Source organism: Typopeltis vanoorti, chromosome 3 (genome assembly GCF_054136105.1).
Source record: "Typopeltis vanoorti isolate ZY-2024b chromosome 3, IOZ_Tvanoo_1.0, whole genome shotgun sequence".
In the NCBI taxonomy this organism is placed as follows: domain Eukaryota; kingdom Metazoa; phylum Arthropoda; class Arachnida; order Uropygi; family Thelyphonidae; genus Typopeltis; species Typopeltis vanoorti.
In genome coordinates, this window is record NC_143551.1 from 96,521,236 (window position 1) to 96,543,583 (window position 22,348).

A 22,348-nucleotide genomic window follows, 5' to 3' on the forward strand; every position below is an offset into this window, starting at 1 on the left:
TAAGAAAATAAGGCGAAAAAGGAATGGATCAAGTTAAGTATGGAGAAGTCACATCTAATAAGTGGTATCAGTGAAATTTGCTATACATCCAGAAATGAGCTGTTATGTTTGTATACAAATGCTAGAAGTGTACGAAACAAGGCAAATGAAGTGGTTGCATTGAGTGAGTTCATTCTCCCAAAAATTATTGGAATAAGTAAGACATAGTTCGATGAGATGACATCATGACAGGAAAGCATAAAAGGGATGTGAAGTGCTATTGATGATAGAAAAATAGTTATTTATGTCCATACAAAGTAGAGATGCAAGGGATTGATGTGATGAGGGGTTTGATGTGAGACAGAGGTGAATAGAATGAAATACTTCATTGTTCCTTTCCTTCAAGGTTACACAGTGATCAGAATTCATTATAAAAATTATAATGAAATGCTTCATTTCATTATAATTTTTGAGGGGGACAACTACTTTTTTGAGTAGTTGTCCCCCTCAAAACAGTTTTTGAGGGGGACAACTACTTCAGGCAGTGTGCCACAGAGGACACACAAGGATTGAGTGTCTTTGGATTTGATCATCTCAACAGTGGATGTTATTATAAATGAGGTGTCAAAAACCCTCTAGTTGGTGAATGACCATGAAGTGATTACCTGGGTGGTTGCCAGCAGTGTGAGAACCTCAGGAGACAGCTTGCAGCTGTAGCATGGAATGAGGAGTTGGCTGGAAAGGACATTAATGCTGCTTGGGTGATATTCAAGAACTATCTAGCAGAAGCAATGTCTAAATGTATTCCTAAGGTCAGAAGGTTAAATAAGGTAGGCATGAAATGGATGAATAAACATGTAATACAGAGGGGAAAAAAGGCATTATGGAGGTAACATAAGAGGAGTGGTAATAATCAACTCTATGAAGAATACAAAAAAGAAGCAAGGAGGACGACTTGGTTGGTAAAGGTAGCAAAAGTTCAGTATGAGCAGCAGTTAGCTAATGAAGCCAAAAAAAAAAAAAAATGTTAAAAAACTCTATAGAGTTCTTTCGATATGTAGCCAGCAAAATAAAGAATGATTATGGTAGGACGGCACTGTTTGGAGAAAATGGTATAAGGACAACTGCTGTAGAGGTATAGTTGAGATATTTAATAAGCAGTTCATAAAGGTCTTTCATCCTTGTGAATGTGACATCATGGAGAGTTTGAGAGCAGCGAATGATGAGGAGGAGAGACTGGCTGTGAGTGAGGAAGAGGTAATAGGGGAATTAAGCAAACTTGATGTTAATAAGGCAGAGGGACTTGATGATATATCACTGCATATTTTGAAGGAATGTGCCAAGGAGGTGACATCTCCCTTGACATATTTGTATAATATGAGTCTTACAATGGGTCAAGTTCCAAAGGAATGAAAGGAAGGCAAGATTGTACTGCTTCATAAAGGAGGTGACAGAACTCAAGCATCAAATTATAGGCAAATCTGTGTGTAAACTGTTGTGGTTAAAGTGTTGGAGAGGCTGGTGAGAATCAGGATCCAGACTTTCCTAAGGAGTTCGTTTTAGTAATCTACTTACTTATTACAATAAGGTGGCAGCAGCATTGGACACAGAAATGGATACACAGTAGTACACTTAGACTGTGCAAAGGATTTTGATAGATTGCCACACGATAAGTTCATAGTCACTCTAGAGCAGATGGGGTTGGGCATCCCCCGGGGGAGGGGGATCTGTTTAACTTGTACGTTAAACAGATTTCAAATAGGAAGATTTGAATGGGGATATAGTGTTGTTTGCAGATGATGCAAGGATGGAAAGAACTATGAGGAGTAGAGCAGATGTTGTGGCCTTACACAAAGATTTAATTAGACTGAGTGAATGGGCAATGAATCTTACATTTTTCAACATTGAAAAATGTAAGATTTTAAAATTTAGAAAACAAAGATGAGATGTAGAATTTACTCTTGGTGGGGATATACTGTCGAAGTTGGAGGAAATAAGACATCTTGGGGTGATGATGAATAAGGATCTACAATTTACAGGATACACTGCCAAAATTGTGAGGACAACCCAATGAATTCTGGCAATAATGCAGAGGACACTGACTTGTAAGGAGATTCTGGTTCCATTATATAAGGCTCTGATTACTCCACATCTGGACTACTGTGCACAGATTTGGTCACCTGGTTTTCAAAAGGATGCAGAGATGTTGGAGAGGGTCTGGAGGTAATTGACTAAAATTGTTTCTGATCTCTGGAATGTTGAATATGAAGAAAGGCTAAGATGATGCAATTTGCAGTCTAGTGGATAGGAGGAAGAGAGATTTACAAGTTAGTAAGGGGTTATAGGATAAACGCTGGAGAGGTTTTTCATAAAATGGTGGGAGATTCGGAGAGAACAAGCGGTCATCCCTGGAAGCTGTATAAAGAGGCTTGAGTGATAGGAGAGCAGTATGTTAGCAATAAGTTGACTGACTCAACATTGCATTCCTCCTTTTCATTTGATCAACCTTACAATCCACAAATCACTGCAACGTGGAGAAGATTAACCTCTACTTAAATGATCTGGAAGTGATGAACTAAAGTGATTTCTGGTCATTGAATATGAAGAAGAGTAACAACACCCAAATCTCTATTCTACTCTATTAGGTTTTCTCTTTTTTTGCATGGAGAGTTGTGAATGATTTGCCTGAGAATGTGTTGTCTGCAGAGAATTTGAATGTGTTTAAAGCACAGTATGATGAGCTGTGTGTGTGTGTGTGTGTGTGTGTGTGGCAAAGGGGACCTCCTAGATAAGCATGACTCCATGGCATCTTAGGATATTAATAACAAAATGTCCTAGCAAAATTCTAGCTTCGTTGGCCAAGTGGCTGGCATAGCAAGTGGATACTCCTCAACCAACAGGCTGTGGGTTTTAATCCTGCCTTGGACATGGATGTTTGTGATTATCTTTAGGTGAGAGATGAAGTTCACTGTTCAGTGTAAGACCTTTAGCGCAGCAGCTTATTGGGGACCTGAAGTCACTTGAAAAAGTTCCATGCTTGGTCTCTAGAGCAGGGTTTCTGGATTATTTAAAAAATAGAAAAAAAAAATATCTACCCTATATATATAAAATGATAAGCCATTTTATGTAACATTTTTTGTCAAGTTATTTGAAAAGTTTTGAAATTCAGAGGCTACCCTGAGTGTCAAGTCATCAAAATTCAAGGAGAACCGGCCTACCAGTCTGGAACTCGGGGTGTGTGTGTGGGGGGGGGGGGGGGGGGGGTAGAAAGAATTGCCCCTTTCGAGTTTTCAAAATTTGAGTCATCAGAATTCAAGGAGAACCGGCCTACCAGTCCAGAACTCGGGGGGGACCACCCTTTCGAGTTTTCAAAATTCGAGGAGAACCGGCCTACCAGTCCAGGACATGGGCGGCAGAGCCCCCTAGTGTATGTGTGTGTGTGTGTATATATATATATATATATATATATATATATATATATATTCATTTTTCTAAATTAACTGACTTAAAAATGAACATATCCCAACCCCGAGTTAATAGTACTAATCATATATATATATAGTACTAATCATATATGCACACACACATATATATAGAAAAATAAAAACGGGAAAACAAATCCTTATCCTGCCCATGGTACTATAGATTTACAACCATTCTTGTATTGGAAGTCACATAATAATAAAAAGTCCTATTAGTACTATTGTTATTCTGAAGTAAATTTCAATATAGTTAAAGTTGAGTGTAGTCAAGAAATATTCGAATTTATATTAACATTAGCTAAATATTTCTGAACTAATATTTAGATAATATTTTAGCTATATAAAATTCATGAATAATTCATCTCTTAAATTATCTTATCTTATTAAATTATCTTATTTTTAAATGTTAGCAACTTGCCTCCAGTTTTTTGTTCACTTCAGCAGCTGCTGCTTTTAATGTCTCTCTTTGTTGCAAAAGTTCATTCTGCACAGCTAACAATTCAGAAACTTTTAATTTTAAACGATCAATCTCATCTTTAAGATTGCCATTTTCTTCCTTGAGCTCTTCAACATTAATAGAATCTCGCTGTCGATCTTCCAGTTTTGCTCTAACACATAAAATAAATAAAAAATATGAAATGAGAAAGAAAATTAAATATTGCTTATTAGTATTTAGACAATTCTTCACCCATAAAGCAGCTATAACAATATGTCAAACAAAGAAAACTACAAAAATCTCTAATATCTTACATTAGAAAGGTAACAGTCAAATTCCTATTAATTCAATTTTTTATTGCAAACCATACACTGAATTACATGGATAAAATAAATCACTCTACTGATTATAATGATATATAATATGAAAGATCCCAGAGTAATGAACATTAAGTTATGAATCTCCTTCCATATAAATGAAATGCCAGAAAATAATAAAATTTTATTACTCTGTTTATGCTAACACTAACCTGCACCAGTTGTTGCTTTTAGGGGGCTATTGAGAAGCACTGCACATTTAACATATCACCTCTGTGATGATTAGTCTATTTAACAGTTTTAATTCACAACACAAGAATAATAAGAAAATACTTATTTAACTTATTTGCTGATATCTCATTAGAGTTACACCTAGCATCTTCAGAGCACAAAAAACAGTTTGAAACAGAATGCGAATACAGCAATTACAGTGGGACCAGTTTAAAAATTGCAACAAACAACAAGAAACTAAAGTACCAATTGGTGCCATCTATTATTGAATAAAGAGAGTTAACAAGTATTAATTTGATCGTAAAATGACTGTCTCCCAGATTTTTGGTAAATTGATATGGCCATGCTTGTTGAGGTTTGGCGAACGTTTTTTAAAGCTGCTGCTGCTGATCAAGAGGATGCTAGTCCCGACTTGCCATAATGATGATGCCAATTGTATTTTTAATTGTTCTCCGAGATGGATGTTAACAGTTCTCCCAATCCATCTCCATAGTAAGCCAGGTCACAAGTACAGGGCACTTCATATATTCCTGGATGTGATAAAGGAGACAGTTTGTCCTGTGAATAGATGAGGATTGCCAATTTGATATATGGCTTAAATGTAGTGAGGAGCTGATATTCATTAAACGTTCTTCTGGATATTTTTTCAAATATGTCCATTCTGGATACATTGGAAAACAGTTAACAGTTTTGCTGTAGTCTTGTTTATTACTTACAAGTACTTGAAATTCCCTTCATCACTTAATTGCTTAATTAGGTGATGAAGGGTCAGATGGCATTAAGAATTTTTTCTAATTTTTTGGGGTTTATAACCATTGGCTAAAAAAGTGTAAGCGAATTCAGTGGTAAAAGCATTATCATCAGAACAGATAGCTCTGGCTCTATGAGTTAGTGTTTCTAGAATACTATATTGTTGAGCTGGATGATGATGTGATTGTTTGTGCCAATATCTTCTGGTATGTGTAGGTCTACTATAAACTGCAAAACATAATGAACCATTCAGAAGGCATGTGACTAATGCATCTAGAAAGAGCAGATAGTCATTAGATTCCTGTTCTACTGTAAAGTGGATTTTAGTTGGCTAATGTGTCTGGACCATGTGGCTAAATAGAAAACACATCATCGACATTGCACAGGCTGATTGTTTGGTTCTCTAGGAGTTCTATGTAGAAATTGGCAAAAAAAAAAAGGGGGGGGGGGCATGGCTTTTCCCAGATTATTTTTTGTATATCTTCCCTTACTATGCGAAATAACCAGCATGTACTGTAAATTTGAATATTTCAAATATGTCTTTGGGAGGAGGGGGGTGACTTTAACAAATCAAGGGTCTCGGTTAATGGCACACTGGTGAATAGTGAAGTGTGATATAGAAACTAATCATTATGTCTGAACTTTTTAAAATATGGTCCTTTAATATACTTCTTAGATGAATACAGTCATTAACAAATGAGGAAGAATTACCTATCCAATAATTCTTTTAATCTTTTCATCGTTCTGACCTTTCATCTTAATTTCCTCTCTCTAATCATTAAACTCTTCAGTGTACCCTGAAACTTGATGCACTCTAAGTAATATTTTAACCCAAATTGTTCATTTACTCACAGAATATCATGTAATCTGCTCCACTTTCCTACCATAACAGATCTTTTCCTTACCTCCAAGTATATGTAAATGTCCCAATGTGAAACAGACTTCATTGCTCCGTGTGGTCTATATTGTATCCTTCTCACTGCCTTTTTTTTGCCTTATGTCATTTGGCACTGTAATGATACTAAATAGAAATAATGATCATTATTTCTATTAATCTTTTACATGTTGGAATACCATTTAATCCTGTTATGGAAACACCTGTTCCATTCAAGTTAACAAAATAGTTCTTTTAAAATCACTTTTGCAATATATAACATTTTTCACCATAAAAATATCACGTATTTAATGATAAAGTGCATTTTAAAATTAATTTATGTACTTTAATTACTGAGAAAGCCCATGGTTTTGACAATATCTGATGTTTGGATAAAATCAAACTAGTCTTTCACTTTAAATTATTGTGCATGGTTATTATAAATGATTTTAACAAAATGAATTTATTTTTGAAATGGTTAAAGATAAAAACATTAAACAAAAAATAAACAAAACAAACTTGATGGGATTTATCCTGCAACCCTGAATTTATCATATATAAGGAAAAGATATGCAGGCCAATCAGGGATGCTACCGATATTCAGCAATTACAAAATGATTTGAATAGACTGGAAATCTGGGCAAACGAAAATGGCTATCAGTTTAATGTAAGTAAGTGTAAAATTATGTGCTCTGGCATGATTAGAGATCCAGCAGCATATTATATTAGCAGGGTTATGCTACAAGAAACTGAAGAGGCAAGGGATGTTGGTGGATAAGAATTTAAAGTTCAAAGGATAATTTCTATGCTGAAGCGAACCTTGACATGTAAGGATAAGGAAGTAATTTTGCCTCTTTATAAGGCTTTGATAAGACCACACTTGGTCTCCCAGGTTCCAAGGGGATAAAGAAGCTGTGGAAAGGGTGCAAAGAAAAGTTACAAAGATTATATCCGGATTATGGGATTTAGATTATGAGGATAGATTGCGAGTATGTGGATTACAGACTCTGGTTAACAGGAGAAAGAGGGGGTGATATGATAGAGGTCTATAAACTTTTGAATGGATGTTATAGCATTTCAAATGATGAAAGTTTTTGTTATATGGAAGGTGGGGAGAGAACACGGGGGCATCCATGGAATTTAAGGTTGTTCTCAGTCAAGAAAGGGGTAAGAGCTAGGTTTTTCTCTCAGAGAGCAGTGAGTGAGTGGAATAATTTGCCCTTAGGGGTAGTGAGTGCATCTAGTGTAAATGAATTTAAGGGAAGATATGATAGCTGGGTTGGGTAATTTACAGCCTCCCTCTATGAGTCTGACTCCCTGGAGGTCTCAGATAATAATAATAATATTAGCAATAATTAAGTAGTCTTAGCTTAGACAGTTGTATGTATTCTAAAGAGACCATCTGTGATAACTATTCATTGATTCTTCAAGACTAATGAGATGGAACCACCTAAAGCTGACTCAATTAGAAATTATACAAGTTTTTCAGTGAAAGATCTTGTATAGGGATAAGAGCATTTATTGCTAAGTGTTAGTGGATCTTTCACATTCGTGAGTCGTTAGATCACAGTCGACAAAAGTTGACTGTGTGAGGCCAGTAAAGAACTTGCAGTGTGAAAGGTGTTATGGATGAGCAGCACTTTAAGCCTTACAATCTCAAACTTTTAGAGTATCAGTTTCAGCCTTTAAAAGTTGAAACAAAATTCCTAAAAGAATGTGATCCCTCAATTCGATGAGAAACTTGATCACTACATCATACTACCTTAGGAAAGGTCAAGTAGAATGCTTACATCTGGGGGAAGGGGAAGGAGTATCTGCATCTAACAGTTTATGAAAGTCAATTTGTTTTGTACCATATACTTTGGGCTGAATGGAAAGTAAGACAGTGCACCAAACTTTATTCAAAACGAATGCATTATTTCTGTTACAGTTAAAAAGGGTTCCATAGTGTAAAAATAATCATAAATCTTTTTTACAATTGTTTCTCTATTCTGTTTATCATTAGTTTTGGTTTCACATATCGGCACTCGCGATGTGCCCGTTATTGATATCATTATTGTCAAAATGAAATGTAAATTATTTGAAATTTTGATGTATTTACAAGATTCTGATAATTATGTTACATTCAATCCTTTTTATTATAATTTAAAATTATTAAGTGTTGAAACATTTGTTGTGTTTTGTGAAGACATTCTCATTACACTAACGGAGACAACATGTTAGCCATTATATGTAACTTCTCACTTGCAACTTACATGGAGTACGCATGCTCACCGAGGAGTTTGATGGGTGATTGACAGCTAACAGAGAAAGCGTTCAGTATTGGGGTAACAAGAAAAAAAAATAAGAGAGAGAGCATTTGGTATCGAAGTAACAGGGGGAAAACAAAAAAAAATGAGCTAATGGAAGTTTAAGAATGCAGACCGGAGAAATTTTCTTGTTAGAAAGTTTAAGTTTTTACATGAGTCAGGAGAATATTGATAGAAAATTCTGAAAAGGAATCATAGAACTGTGAGTCCTTAAACTGGAGGAGTTGAGACAGTATTTAGTAAATAGAAGACGATACTGCAGTCAATGTTCTAATTGAATGTATGAGGAAACGCTGATTGGAAAGTTTCATTTGTCTTAAGGACACAGGATCTATTTGTTTTCTTTTGGAAAATGCGACAGAATTAGCTCAACATAGATATGTTGTTCGTGAAGTAGTAGAAGAAACTTTTTTCCTCTGGTACATAAATTGTGCATCAAATAGAACTTCAAGAGGTAAGAAGTATTTATACTTCAGTGAGGAATCATATTGTATACTACGTAAGGATGATAAGAAAGGATCCCACAGAAAAGAAGAAAATTTTTTATATTTTCGGAAAGGCCCTAATAAAGAAACTGATAATGATGAACATTTTGTTATTATGAAAACAAGGTGTTTGGTGTGGTAGACATGACAAAGTATATGTTAAACAATCCAGTAATAGAATGAGTTATTTTAATATATTTGGAAAAGAAAATCTCTAAGGTGTAGATTTATTTATTATTATTCAGGCCTCTGTGGAGTCAAGAGACTCATTGTGGGAGGTTCTTCCTAGGAAGCACAAAGTATCATACCACTCCTTGAACTCATTGACCATTCTTGCTCTCACCACTCTATCAGGCAATGCACTCCATGGTTCAACCACCCTCCATTCAAAGAAACCACTCCTCACCTCTTGCTCACAGCTTCCTTTTGCAACTTCCAGGGATGGCCTCTTGTCATTGCTCTTTCCCACTGCTCCATCAAGCGAAAGAACTTCCCTGTAACTGCCTCTCAACATTTTAAAAGTCTTGATCATATCACCTCTCCTTCTTCTATCCACCAAAATCTGCAGTCCACATTCCTTCAGCCGATCCTCATAATTAACATTGTACAGTTCTGAAACCATCTTTGTTATCCGCCTCTGCACCCCTCTCCATAGTTAATTTATCCCCTTCAAATCCTGGGGACCAAATTTGAGAAGAATAGTTTAAGTGTGGTCTGATCAGGGTCTTATACAATGGAATGATAACTCTTTTATCTCTGCAGGTCAGCTCCTTCTCAGTATTGCAGCAATCCTCTGGGTTACCTTCACCACCTTTGCAACATGCCCCTGAATTTCAGTTTTCTATTGATCACCACCCCGATCTCTTGTCTCCCCTACTTTCTCCAGTACAGCTCCTCCAATAGAGTATGCAGACTCCCATCAATGTATCCCAAACTTCAAGACTACATTTTACTGCATTAAAGTGAAACCCTCATTCATTTGCCAATCTGTCTAGTTTATTCAAATCCTCTTGCAGGGTCACCACATCTGTACTATTACTATCTGCAAACAACAGAATATCCTCTTGCAATCCATTGACAATGTGATTGATATAAAGGTTAAATAATACAGGTCCTAGTACTGAGCCCTGTGGAACCCCACGTGTAACCTTCTGCTTCCTTGACATTGCTCCACCATACACAACTCTCTGATACCTATCAGACAGCCAATCCTGAATCCAGTTGACTAACCCGACATTTAAACTCATGTGCTGTAACTTAAATATCAGTTTATTATTTGGCACCCTGTCAAATGCCTGTGCAAAATCCAAAAAAAATGGCAGTGTATGCCTTTCCCTCATCAACTGCTCTTGTCACTTTATTATAAAAGGCAATCATATCACTTAAGCAAGAGTGCCCCTTAACAAATCCATGTTGATTCTCACAGATAACATTACCCTCATCTGCCCAACGTTGTATATAGTCCCTCACTAATTTCTCCAAGACCTCAACAACTACTGATGACACACAAACTGGCCTATAATTAGACACTTCCAGTCTGCTACCACCCTTATGCAATGGCACTATCTTACCTTCCTTCCATTCCTTGTGTACCTTTCCACAGCCACTTTCATTCTCTCAAAACCCGTGGTGAAATACCATCCAGTCCCACTGCTTTACTGACATCCAGAGTACTCAGTATTTGGAACACATTCTCCTCTTGCACCTCTAAGCCTCGAATTTTAGAATGCCTTGGATCCAGTTATTTTTGTAGTTGTGTAATTTTATTTAAAGTGTATATATTGTTTTAATTTTAAATGTGTATATTTTTTTTTGTATTTTGCCTCGAGTCAGTGATTTTCCAGATTCTAAAAGAAACAGTTAAAGGTCATTGTATCAATCGGAATTGAACTCTTGTGTAATAATAAACACTTAGAGTATAAAAACAATCTTTGCAGAGATTAATCTCATTACAAATTATTATAGAGACAATCACTAATCTCATAAACAATAGGGCTTTGGCTACTTCAAGGAACATTCTGTGATATAAACTTTTGGCATATGCAACAACATTGCTTCCTTCCATCTGAAGAAGTGATAATTTTCTAGGGCACACTAAGCTAGTCCATAACATAAATATATTCTTTCTTTCTAACCATGATAGCCTCTCCAAAATACTGGATTCCACTGACAGTGAATGCTATAAACTAATGGGAAAGATAGAGAATTCTAGTAGTCTTAGAACTCTCGTAAATGGAGAGAAAACTTCATTCTCCTTTCAGCATTCAGATATCTGCCAGAAAATTAACAAGTTTTTTTCCATGCATGCGATTGTTATTGTAAAAAAATAATAAATAAAACATAGGAGTTTGATAATACACTGAACAGTGTATAACAACTAACCCATAACAAAGCAATCAAGAAAATAAATCCTTGGTATAAAGCTTTGATTAGTTCCTATTTCTTTCCTTTCGTGTTAGGCTGAATATCATATCCTGTCAAAGCCAAGTAACTTGGCTTTGACAGAATATTCACTGGCTTTTTTGAAATCTGCTTATTGTTTATGATAGGGTAGTTAATCCTAACTGCATTGTCTGCTACATCTACAAATTGCATATGACTATTTTGCCTGTTATAAGATGGAAAAAGTTTCCAGGAGTTAAACCATGACCCCCCCCCCCCAATATGAGACTGTTTAGCTCACCTTTTGCCGAAGAGCCCTGTCTTTTCAACTAAAGTGCATTATTGATAACACTGTGCTATGAAGGCCCTCTGTACAGGATTAATTCTATGGTAGATACTGTTAAGGGAAGCACAAATTCTGAAAGCTTGAGAATCACGAAGAAAAAGAAGTAAACACAGCCATATGCCTCAGCCAGACTTCAGGTTGAAAGGGAATTCCAATTACACTTCTAATTTGTTTGTAGATTGTCAAGCTAAAATAGCCTAATTTCAGAGAGTCCCCAAATACATAGAAGGAGGATATTAGATAACGGTTTCAATGTTGTAGTCAAGAGATAATTGTTGCAATCAATTAAAAAAAAAAAAAAAAAAAGTGAGCTAAACAACAGCATTGTAGGACTTGAGTCTTCTTCCAAAGGATCCAGTGTTTGGTGGAAATGCCATATTTGGCAAGTCCAGATTGATAGGGCTCATGGAATCTAATACAGTAAAAATATTCTTTGGGATAAATAGCCAGAGATCTTTGTCTTTTACAGAGTCTAGAAAGAAAGGAAGTTTATTAATTGGATGAAAAGTCACACTGGGTCAAACACATCAAAGTTGTTTGATTTATTCTTGATATTATAAAACTTGTTTCTACAGAGGGTCATCTGGCAGTTTTTGCAGCTTCACGTGACAAGCTTATTGCATAATAATCTTCTTAATTAGCTACAGTCTGGCATCCATTTCTACTGTTAGAGAGCCAGTTAAAACCATTATTAATATTTCAGAACAACTATCTCTCTGTGGAGGAAGTAAATGCTTTATTCAAAGGTCTTGATTTTGCAATTATACCTAAATCTATTTCTATGAAATTTCTTCCTGGCAGCAAACGGGGGCTACATAAATGAATTTCCTTTAGACCTGGCTAATTGTCTGCTTTGAAGAATTGCAAATTCCTTTTAAGTCCAGGCTTCTGCCTTCAAATCCAGAATTTAAAGTGTTACTCTCCTTGAAGAAAATACAAATTTTATTATCACTACAGTTGATAAAGGAAAAATTATTGGGGTTCAAGACAGGAAAGCATACTATAGGCAATTTAGCTTTTTACATGATTACACTACTTATCACTCCCTTTCTGATGATCCAACTTCTAATCAAATAAATAAATTGAACAAACTCATAACAGTGTGTCTCCTATTGAGATGATTAAACCAAAAAGGAATGAAAACCTCTTGAAGTGACTACAGTATAGACCATCCTCCTATACTAGTCCACAAAGAAAATGTTCCATTACAAGCTGCTGTCAACTTCATTGTTCACCGTGTTAAAATCTTGTGCCTTCTAGTTTACTTTTGTTCTTTACAGATAAAACAACATCCCTTAATAAAAACACTTTGTCATTCAAAGAAAAAAAATCTCAGGGCTACATTTTCTCCCTGGGGTTCAAGGGGATCTCTTAATCAGCCCAGACATTGTCTCCCTCTCTCTTCACACAAATGGTCCTCTAAATGAAACATAAGAATTGCTAGACAAGACTTTCCTGTAAGTATTCAATGTCTCTTTGACTTTGTTGTCCATTTCCAGCATTCAGACACTTGTCAGAATAAGTCTTGCCAGCAAATCGAGGGTATCCCATGTCTTCTTTCTCCTACTTTCAAAAAAAAACATTATGGAACTAGCAGAACAGTAACTGCTTGATAACATCGATTCAAGCCCTGCTTATGGTACATCTTTGTGGAAAGGATGGTTCCTGAGCTTAAAGATTTCATTAAAAAGATTAATGCTAGTCATCCTTTATATAATTTACATCTGATGTGGAAAAGGATGATCGCATTTCTTTTTAGACTTCTTTATTCTTTGCCAGACAGATCTAAGACTTTGATTTTCTCTTTCAGAAGAAATCACCCACCAGACTTTATATTCTTGCTCATCACATCACCATCATGTCAAAACTCTGGCACCATTAAGTCCCTCACATTTGGTTCTCACTTGTTATGCTCAATAGAAGCCCTACTCATGCAAGAAATATGTTAGATGAGTATGAAGGCTACATACTCATCTAACAGCTTCACAATGTCCCTTGTTAACAAGGTCATTAATGATTATGGAATTTCTAGGTTGACTGCCTCCCAGGAAGTTATTGACCATATTGCCATTCCTTATACACTGGTGTCCAAAAGCTAAGGACAAACTACATTTTTACCTGTATATGAAAAAATTTTCATGACTATAGTAAAAATATGGACATAAATGTATTGCAGCATACTAATAAATTATATTACACAAAAAATGTGTTATAAATTTTGTACAAATTAAATTGCAATATATTTTTGGCAAAAGCTACAAATTTCCTAAAGACGTAGTTAAGGAATTAATGTACAGTGCATACAGAAAACAGAGAGACATTTCAATATGGAATATGTCCACCCCAACCTGTGATGCAGCTCTCACATTGAACTATGTTTAGTATCAAGTGATTCAGGAGTTCTTGAGGCAAACTTGCCCATACCTCCTTCAGACCAAGGATAAGGCCTTGTTTGTTTTCTGGAAGAGAATTACAAGCAGCAATGCATCTCCCTATTGCATTCCAAATGTTTTCTATGGGGTTGAGATCTGGGGAGTGTGCTGGCAACTCGATTCAATTAATATACTTGGTCACCAGAAATATCACTACTGCTTGTGTACGATGTCGTATGGCATTGTTATCCATAAAAATTAATTCTTTGCTACAGCACCTTGGAATAATTGAAAATGGTGTTGAAGAACTTCATTGCAATATTGTTCACCAGTCCCTTTTTTCAGCATTGTAGTTGAGTACACTCATTAGGCATAATGCTCCCCACACCATGACACCATCACCACCATATCTATCCCTTTCAAGAACATTCTCACAATGGTAAGCAGTACCACTTTCATGCCAGATGAAGCGTCATCTAGAATCGAAGGAAAGACTAAAACTCTCATCTGTAAAGAGTACATTAGTCCATTGGTGTCTTGTCCAATTTTTATTAAGGATACACCACTGCTGAAAACGGGCTCTACAATAAGCTGTGGATAAAGGGATACAGACTACAGGGGCATAAAAGCCTAATTGTCACAGATGTCTTGCCACAGTTTGTCGAGATATCCATGTACATGTGCTTGAATGGAGTCGATTTGCAAGGTGACCTGCCATGGTGCATCGATTACGTTTTGCTGTTATAACCAAAAATCTGTCTTCATGCTCCATGGTAGAGCAAGGGCAATCTCTTAGGAAACATCTGGAACACATTCCATTGATATTGAAATGCTCCCCAGAGCCTGGATACAGTATTATGTGAGATTCCAAACTCTGGCAATATCAGTAATTCTGCAATGTTCTTCAAGCTTTCCAATAATTCTTCCCTACATGAAATCATCTAGACCAGGGGTCGGCAACTGGCGGCCCAAACATGCGTTTTTTGGTGGCCCATAAAGGGCTGACCATATTTACATGGAATGTAGCCTGCATGTTGAATTATTTAAATAATATGAATAATAAATTAAAAATAATTTTATACCTATACTTCGTGATATCGCTGTGCAACTTGGCGAGAGTCAACCGTGTGAGATATCATGAGTGGGAATAACAAAGGCGACTTCATCCGATGACAACCGAGATTTTGGCACACTTTTGCAGTCGCGTTCCCTGGTCTGACTTTTAATATAATTCAATAATATCAACTATTATTTTCAGAGGATATATATTTGTTAAAAATAATTTCAAAAAATGGGTTCAAGAAAACGTACAACTGTAGATGAAGGAAGAAGGTTTAATGATAAATAGAACAGCAAATTTAATTATTGAAAATTTCAATTACTTTATTGAAAATGGGGATAAGTCCCTTTGCCTTATTTGTCATAAAAGTGTTGTTGTTATGAAAGAATATAATATCAGATGTCATTACAAGAATGAACATGAAAACCAATACAAGGATTTAAACTGTGAACTTAGGAAAAATCAAATTAATAAATTACAAGCTTCTTTGACTGCTCATGAAAACATATTTAAGAAGCAAAGTATTCATAATGAATAGATTGTTCCTGCTACGTTGCGGGTCCGATTGTTAAAAATAAAAGTTGAATGTGGCCCGCGAGTCTGAAAAGGTTGCCGATCCCTGATCTAGACATTACAAGACATCCAAGTCTCAACTTTATTCCTTTTCCTTCATGAAAGGAACTTCCTTCAAACACAATTTGCTTAGCGCAGTCTTTTATCCTGTTAAGTGCTACCATGAGACCCCCTTTGAACATGTGTACCTGCTTTCTACTCAAAATTGTTACCAGCTGATTCGTCTGAATTTGTGGTTGTAACCTTCGGTTTTGGACACCAGTGTATCAAGAGTATTTCTGACACTATCAAGCTCTGAAATCATTACTAGGGTAGGTCTAAAGAAAGACAAACATCTGCCTCTAGCATACCTGGTGTTTATCAAGTAATCTGCATTTGTGGGCTATCTTATTTTGGCAAAACTGAAAGATCTGTAGCTGCTCATCATGAAGAATGAGTTAAACCAATCTAGACATACTGAACATGCCATCTCCACCAAACATCAGATGCACCGTTTGATTTGAGTAATGCACTCTCACAGTGATCATCTACAAGGAGCAAAATAATGTTGAATCCGAGAAATTACAGAGAAATTTTCCTACTGAGTGTTTTCCTAGTAAGATTTATGCAAGCATACTTAATTAAACACTAAGAAAATCTTACTAGCAACACTCAGCAGTAAACATTTTCTGTAATTTATCTACTATAGAGAAGAAAACTAGCTGGGTTCAGGACAAATAGAGGTTGTCAGGATTCACTTTAAGACAAGCAATTGAGAAATCACAGGAATATAACAAGGATCTGATATTTAAGTTTTCATATCTGGAAAAGGCATATGATATGGTGCCAAGAAAAAAGCTTTTCAAAACAGTACAATTACATGGTATAAATGAGTTGTTTGTCAGCAGTCAGAATTAAAGGAGCTACAGGAAGATGGTTTAATGTTAAATCAGGTGTCAGACAAGAGTGCACATTACCATCATCCATATGGATCACATTATAAAGGAAAGTGGAATTAGGTATCAAAATTGGAGCCATTAATCTCAGCTCTTTACTTCATACAGATAATATTATACTTCTAAATAAATCCCATACAAGTTGGAAGGACTACCTAACAAAATTGAATACAATAAATTTGGTGTGGGATTCAGCAATAAAAAGAAGAAACTGGGAAAACATATAGGATACAGAGTGAGAACACTGTACTCCTGAATGGAGAACCTAAGCAAGTAAAACATTTCAGCTATTTAGGCATAATTTTTAGTGAAGATGGAAAACTAAATATGGAAACAGACAACAGAATTAGCAAAGCTGATATGGTAAGTCAACTAAATAAATTTATATGGAATAAGAGAGAAATCAATCAAAACACTAAACTAGCTGGATACAAAACTGTTCAAATCAATAATAAATAACTTAAAGATCTGAGATCTTGGTTAGAAATAAAATACTTGATCAAATATGATCAAGTATTTTAAATACTTAATCAAATATAAGGGGGACCGGAAAGTAATCAATTATTTTAATAGGTCATTTTTAGCTGATTGTTTTTTCTTATATAACACATAAATTATTAAATTTGATTTTTATTTAAATATTAGCATTACTTTTCTATTTAAAAAAAAAATTTTTAATATTAGATTATTATTTTTTAATATGGCGGACTTTAAAGTTGAAGAGCACCATTTAAGTCATTGTATGTTTTGTTTCACCAAGGAAAGAATGCTACTGAGGCTACCAAAATCATTTGCTCAACTTATGGAGACGTATTGAAGGTTAACAAATGTCAGTGATGGTTTAGGAGATTTGCAGAAAAAAATTTTGATCTCTCTGATCGTCCTCGATCTGGAAGACCTCTGTTGCATCGTTATTTATGCAAATTTAATTAAATCGCACCTTTCAAACTCACAAATCAATTAGTACTCTACGTACAAACCTGGATCCTTGGCTCTATCTCCTTTTCAAGCTTAAACACATTTATTTAATTTAAAGACTGCGCCAGTTTATGCCCTATAATAATAAATTATACTACTCAGGGAGATACTTCCAATAATCCAAATATGTAACTACCTGTTAACTCCCTCAGTCAGTCATGGCCAAATATCTCACTTTAAACTTATCCTCCCGTGACAAGTACGTATTTTTAAAGTGGTGAGTTGATGCTCTTGTAGGCAAGATTCAGTTTGGAAAAAGAATACATGTTTATTCTACAACCTGAAACACACTACATATTTACATAAATTCACTCTAGTTAAGATTACAATCATATACAAATACTAAGTTAGGAAAGCTGGTTTCTTTCAGGGTTATCCCAAGCATACAAAATCTTATTTCTAGTAAACTGGCTAATCTTAATCGTCATTAATACATTTTACTCATAACAATTCCTTCAAATAATTCTGGGGACAATCCGTCATATTAACATTAAAATTTAGGTTCATAATTCTTTTCTCTGCAACTTTATCAAACTCCTCTTAACAATCTCGATGTCAGGCTACAGCCTAATAGAACAATTACTTAAAAGTTCACTAGTTGATAATGTTCTGCTTTATCAAGTTCCTTGCATCTAAAATTCTTCACTCTCTCACAGGCTTCCAAAACACAAATAATAAAACTTCTACATTACCTTCACTTGATTTCGGAATGGGTCTGCTGGCTGATACTGTTGTGGAAGTACCCGAGGTTCGATTCTTTGTTTGGACAACGTGCGGCGTTATATTTCTGCTAAGTGGCTATCCTTGACACACACAATGGCTACCTTCATTATTTGAGGACTTCAAGGAAACATCGACGACTCAGCACCCGCTTGTAATGAAAGCATTAGCTGCATCACACTGGAAACTCCATCCGTAATTTCAGGAACTGCTCGATTCAAACTTCCCGCTGCCACGCATCCTCGCCCGCCGTTCTGCCTGGAACCAGCTACTTCGATCTTCTCCTTACGACCACGAAATCCCGGTAAAACAAAAAGCCCTGTTCCTCCTCCTGCAATCCCTTATATTACCCATCACATAGCGCTCCCTATTTCCTTCTGAAAAACCTTGTGCAGTGCTATGTTAGTCTCGATCTCCGAATGATGTCAGCACTTTTTTTTCTGTAGCAGGAATCACGGGACTGTTATTATGCACACCTGTTCCTGGTATCACACAGCCTCAGGTGCTTACACTAACACGTACCAAACCTTTGGACCCATTCTTACATTTAGGTCAGTAGAAAATTTAAGTTAATTTCAGTTACACTGTACAATACTAAATCTTGATTTATAATTCACAAGAAAAACTTCTAAATAACATAATATAATTCCAAATCTGTTATGCATCTTTATAATTTTATAAACTGATACTTTCTAATTGTTATATTTTATTACTTTAATATTTCACACCCTAAACACATTATTATTTGATTTTAATAACCAAATGCAAGTATGTTCTACTATTAATAATTTAGTATGCTAAGTTGTACTTGTTGAAATCTGAATGATCTGCTTAAACGAAGTCACAAGACTTCAGAGTTTAACACCTCTTACACTAGATGATGATGCTCTTAAGACTCTTGTTGAATCAAATGCAAAACAAACCATACAAGAATTAGCAGAGAAACTTAATTCATCATGGTCAACTGTCCAAGACCACTTACATAAGAGTGGCAAAGTTCTTAAACAGGGTGTATGGGTACCACATGAACTGTCAGAAAACAATAAAGCACAGAGACGGATGATTTGCAATTCATTGTTGACTAGACAACAAAATTACCCCTTTTTGGAATGAGTCATAACTGGTGACGAAAAATGGGTGCTGTATAAGTATAATAAACGCAAAAAACAGTGGCTTTCTCCAAATCAAACTCCAATTCCAACACCTAAAGATGGACTTCATCCACAAAAGGTTCTGTTGTGCGTTTGGTGGGATGTTCATGGAATTATTCATTACGAACTCATGGAACAAGGTAAGACTATCACAGCAGCCATCGTCCTTGTCACTCTAATTTGAACAATTAGAGTGACTACATCAAGCATTGTTAATCAAATGTCCTGCGCTTGTCAATCGAAAAGGGGTACTTTTGCAGCAAGATAATGCAAAATTACATTCTGCAAGAATGACTCAAGAAAAAATTAGGCAGTTAGGATGGGAACTTCTACCACATCCTCCATATTCGCCGGATATTGCCCCTAGTGACTATTACTTATTCAGGTCCTTAGAACACAGCATAAGAAATAAAACCTTCCATTCACAAGATGATGTCCAAAGGAGTTTGATATAATTTTTTGCCTCCAAAGAAAAAACTTTTTGCAAAAAAGGAATTCTAAACTTAGTAGATCGTTGGAATAAGGTTATAATTAACGATGGCAATTATAGAATTGAATAATGTTAATTTGCTCTTTAATAAAATTTATATTAAAAATGTAGTTCAAAAAATTTATTACTTTCCGTTCCCCCTTATATGATCATATCTGTGGTATATTTCATATACCACAGATATGAAAGTTCTAAGAAAAATTAGGAGAGTCATAGATGGCATCAATAGCAGAATCATATTCTGCTATTGATGCGAGTGATACTTATGTAAGTAAGTCAATTAGAATGCAAAAGCAGTGGGTGCAAGAATTGATAGTGGTAGCAGGTACAAATGATTTGAAAGGAGACAAAATGGCTATGAGTGAGGATGTGAAGGAATTGCTTGAGGTAGCAAAAGAGAAGAGTGAGAGAGTTAGGATGGTGAGTCTGTTGCCGCGGTATGACAGTGAAGAGTATAGAAGGAGGGCCATAATTGCTAATGACTTTATGCTTGAATTATGCATGAAGTGGTGTGGAATTTGTGGATGTGTGGCGTGAGTTCGATGGGCGAAAGGACTTATATAAGATGGATGGTTTACATTTGAACGGATTTGGTGTAAAGAGACTTGAAAAGGTGTTGTCGAATGTAGTGGAAGTGAATGTGCAGAATCAGGGAAACTAGAGTTGTTAAAGGGGAGGGGAAGCGGATATGCAGACTTTAGGGAGGCAGTTGAGTGTATGAATGTGTGTAATATGCCCAAGCGAATACGAAAGACCACGAATCAGAATGGGATAGTTAGTATAAGGCATCAAAATAGGGATGGGACAAATCGGCTAACGCAATTCATGTATACTAATGCCAGAAGTATTAGGAACAAGAACGAAGAATTTTTGGCCTTGGTTGGCACTTCCAAGCCAAAGGTTATTGGCATTAGTGAAACATGGCTAACAGATGTAAGCCATGTTTCACTAGTCGGATTCAGGAGTGACAGGGAGAATAAAATGGGGGGAGGAGTGTTATTGATGATAGCTGATGAGCTACAGCCAAGGAGAGTAGAAATGGAACTGCAGGATAGAGAAAAGAGCACATTTGAGGCAATTTGGTGCGAGATTGAAACTAGCAGAACAAAATATACAGTTGAGTGCTGCTATAGACCAGGTGATGGAATAGATGATGGAGATAGTATGCATAAGCAAATAGAAGAAATGAGTGGAAGGAGGGTAATTATTATGGGTGATTTCAACTATGGTAACATTGACTGGAGTGAGAAGAGGACACATGGGAGGAAGGAATTGGATTTTATGCGGTTATTAAGGGATAACTATCTGCGACAGCATGTAATGGAAAATACTAGGGGTCAGAGAGTGCTTGACCTAGTAACTGCATCTGAGAATTTGGCTGCAATGAATATGACCATGTTGCCACCAATTGGTGAGAGAGTGATCATAGGGTCTTGACTTGGGAGGTGGCTAAAGGTGTGGAATTTACAATTAAGACAGGGTACATGTGGAAATATCGGGCTGGTAAGTATGACAAGCTTAGGAGTTTGATTGGTTCAGTGCCATGACATGTAAAACTGCAAGGGCTAGATGTTGATAGTGCATGGGAGGCGGTTAGGAAGTGTTTGCATGAGGTAAACACTTCCTAGTGTTTGCATGAGGCAATGGCTGACTGTATACCTAGAGTTTGAATAATAAATCAAGTAGGGGTTAAATGGATGAATAACACCATTAAGCTTGAGCTGAAAAAAAAGAAACTACTATGGAGGGAATTTAAGGAGAAAGGTGACCGGCAGGCACATGAACGGTATAAAGCGCAGGCCAGAAGGGCAACGAGTGAGGTAAGAAAAGCAAAAACGGATTATGAAAGAACATTGGCCATGCAGGCTAAAAAGAATCCTAAACAGTTTTTTCGATATGTTGCAAGTAAAAGAAAAAATGTATATGGCAGAATGATTTTAAAGAATGCCAATGGTAGGGAGGTAACTGAATCAGTTGATATAGTTGAATTACTGAGCGAGCACTTTGCAAGAATATATCATCCAGGTGGTGACATTGCAGAAATGAATGAACCAATAGATTATACGGGAATTGTGGTAAATGAAGTGGAGGTGAGTAGTCTATTACAAAACCTCAATGTTAATACATCTGTGGGATTGGATGGTATACCAGCTCATGTTGTACGTGAAGCAGCTAAAGAATTGTCAGTACCCTTGACCATTTTGTTTAATTTGAGTCTCGGGTCTGAGTTAGTCCCGAGGGAGTGGAAAGAGGGGGAAAATAATTCCACTGCATAAAGGAGGTTCCAACACTGCTGTTGTAAATTACCAACCGATCAGCATATCTGGAATGGTTGTCAAGGTCTTGGAAAAATTAGTCAAGAGAAGAATACAGGATTGGATAGATGAAAATGGGATATGGAATGGGAGACAACATGGTTTTGTGAAGGGTAGATCATGCCTCAGTAACTTGCTCACGTTTTATAACACAGTGATGGCT

At 36.1% G+C, this 22,348-nt stretch overlaps 1 protein-coding gene across 6 annotated transcripts in view; it reads right to left on the bottom strand.

The window, feature by feature from the left end:
- Positions 1-22,348, bottom strand: part of LOC150108406 (centrosomal protein of 83 kDa-like) — a 300,734-nt gene that overhangs the window by 149,502 nt on the left and 128,884 nt on the right. For all 6 annotated transcript variants that reach the window (XR_016548132.1, XM_090390751.1, XM_090390750.1 and 3 more), the window contains one exon: positions 3,880-4,069. Coding sequence is in view for 5 of the 6 variants with exons in the window: in XM_090390751.1 (XP_090246877.1) it covers positions 3,880-4,069 (190 nt within the window). In the remaining variant the exon portion in view is untranslated. The remainder of the gene's footprint in view (positions 1-3,879; positions 4,070-22,348) is intronic.